Source organism: Calidris pugnax, unplaced genomic scaffold, assembly GCF_001431845.1.
Source record: "Calidris pugnax isolate Ruff unplaced genomic scaffold, ASM143184v1 scaffold127, whole genome shotgun sequence".
In the NCBI taxonomy this organism is placed as follows: domain Eukaryota; kingdom Metazoa; phylum Chordata; class Aves; order Charadriiformes; family Scolopacidae; genus Calidris; species Calidris pugnax.
Genome location: NW_015090883.1, coordinates 874,872 through 876,884, shown reverse-complemented (window position 1 = coordinate 876,884; position 2,013 = coordinate 874,872). Strand labels below are relative to the sequence as shown.

General features: G+C 49.2%; 1 protein-coding gene across 1 annotated transcript in view; it reads right to left on the bottom strand.

Annotated features, from left to right (window-relative positions):
* Positions 1–215: 215 nt before the first annotated feature.
* Positions 216–2,013, bottom strand: part of TMEM260 (transmembrane protein 260) — a 60,533-nt gene continuing 58,735 nt past the window's right edge. The window contains exon 16 of the mRNA XM_014947001.1: positions 216–488. Within this exon, the coding sequence (XP_014802487.1) occupies positions 216–488 (273 nt within the window). The remainder of the gene's footprint in view (positions 489–2,013) is intronic.

Below are 2,013 nucleotides of genomic sequence, written 5' to 3'. Positions count from 1 at the left end.
GATGAGCTTCTTCCCTCCCCCTGCCCCCACCCCAAAACCAACCCAAACAGTTCATTTGGCACAGTGCAATCGAAGCCCAAACAACAGCCCGTTCCTGCGGAGGCAATCACGCTTGATTTCCTCTCCGCGGCCCTTTTAAAACCGTCCTCACATTGTCAAGGACTAATTTTAAGTCACAGCTTCAGAATTTCAGCAACTTCAGCAGGACCGGGGGGCTACCCAGCTCCCCTCCTGGCATCTGCTCTCGTTTTCCTCAGCCCCCGCAGCTCCTTCTTCAGGTGCTTCACCGCCTCCAGGATGTCCTGCTGCTGGGGATCGTCCTCCGCCTTCTCGGCGTAGAGGAGGAAATGCTTCACGGTGTCGGAGAGCAGGGCTTCGGGGTCCACGTCCCCCCGACGGAGACGCAACATCCTCTCGCAGGCGATGGCGTAGTTTTTGTGCCAGTTCACCGGGTGATTGGGATGAGAGTTGACAATTTCTTTGTACGACTGTTCAAGAGACAAAAAAGAAAAAAAAAAAAAATAAATAATGGGACACACCACACACACAAATTAATTGAACGGATGGGACCAACAGCTCTTAACAGTGTTTAAAAGCTGCCCGTAAAGGAACAGATGCTATTCAGATGTCCATGTCCAGAGCTGGAGCATCTCTGTAACTCGCTGCGTGCTCGCCACGCGACGCGCAATAGCCTGAATCAGAAATCCAAGGGGGGGCTGAAATGTTTCCCTTCCCACAGCAGCTGCTTGTTTAGAAACGTTACAGAGGATGGTGATAACCCCACCGCCCATTCCACCCTTCCCTGGGAGAGGTGCCCTCAAAGTGAGAGATGCTTTTTAGCACCCATCACGGTTCAGTCTGGTGAAAAGCTGTTTTTTTTGTTCCTGATCAAATTTTAAGATTGGAATTGGACCTGGTATTTGACTAGAAACATGCTCTCCATTTTTTACACTAATAAAAATGCTACGTGGATTTGTGTCCAGTTCTGGGCTCCCCAGTTCAAGAAGGACAGGGAACTACTGGAGAGAGCCCAGCGGAGTCTATGAAGATGCTCAGGGGCTGGAGCATCTCTCTGCTGAGGATAGGCCGGGTGATTGGGATGAGAGTTGACAATTTCTTTGTACGACTGTTCAAGAGACAAAAAAGGAAAAAAAAAAAATAAAAAAAAAAATAATGGGACACACCACACGCACAAATTAATTGAACGGATGGGACCAACAGCTCTTAACAGTGCTTAGAAACTGCCCGTCAGGGGCTGGAGCATCTCTCTGCTGAGGATAGGCTGAGAGACCTGGGGCTGTTCAGCCTGGAGAAGAGAGGGCTGAAAGGGGACCTCATCAATGCTGAACAATATCTTAACAGTGCTTAAAAAATTGCCCATAAAGGAACAGATGCTACTCAGATGTCTGTGTCCAGAGCTGGAGCATCTCTGTAACTCGCTGCATGTTCGCCACGCGACGCGCAATAGCCTGAATCAGAAATCCAAGGGGGGGCTGAAATGTTTCCCTTCCCACAGCAGCTGCTTGTTTAGAAACGTTACAGAGGATGGTGATAACCCCACCGCCCATTCCACCCTTCCCTGGGAGAGGTGCCCTCAAAGTGAGAGATGCTTTTTAGCACCCATCACGGCACCGGGTGATTGGGATGAGAGTTGACAATTTCTTTGTACGACTGTTCAAGAGACAAAAAAGAAAAAAAAAAAAAATAAATAATGGGACACACCACACACACAAATTAATTGAACGGATGGGACCAACAGCTCTTAACAGTGTTTAAAAGCTGCCCGTAAAGGAACAGATGCTATTCAGATGTCCATGTCCAGAGCTGGAGCATCTCTGTAACTCGCTGCGTGCTCGCCACGCGACGCGCAATAGCCTGAATCAGAAATCCAAGGGGGGGCTGAAATGTTTCCCTTCCCACAGCAGCTGCTTGTTTAGAAACGTTACAGAGGATGGTGATAACCCTTCCCTGGGAGAGGTGTTACACCAGGCTGGGGACAAAAGAAACCCAGGA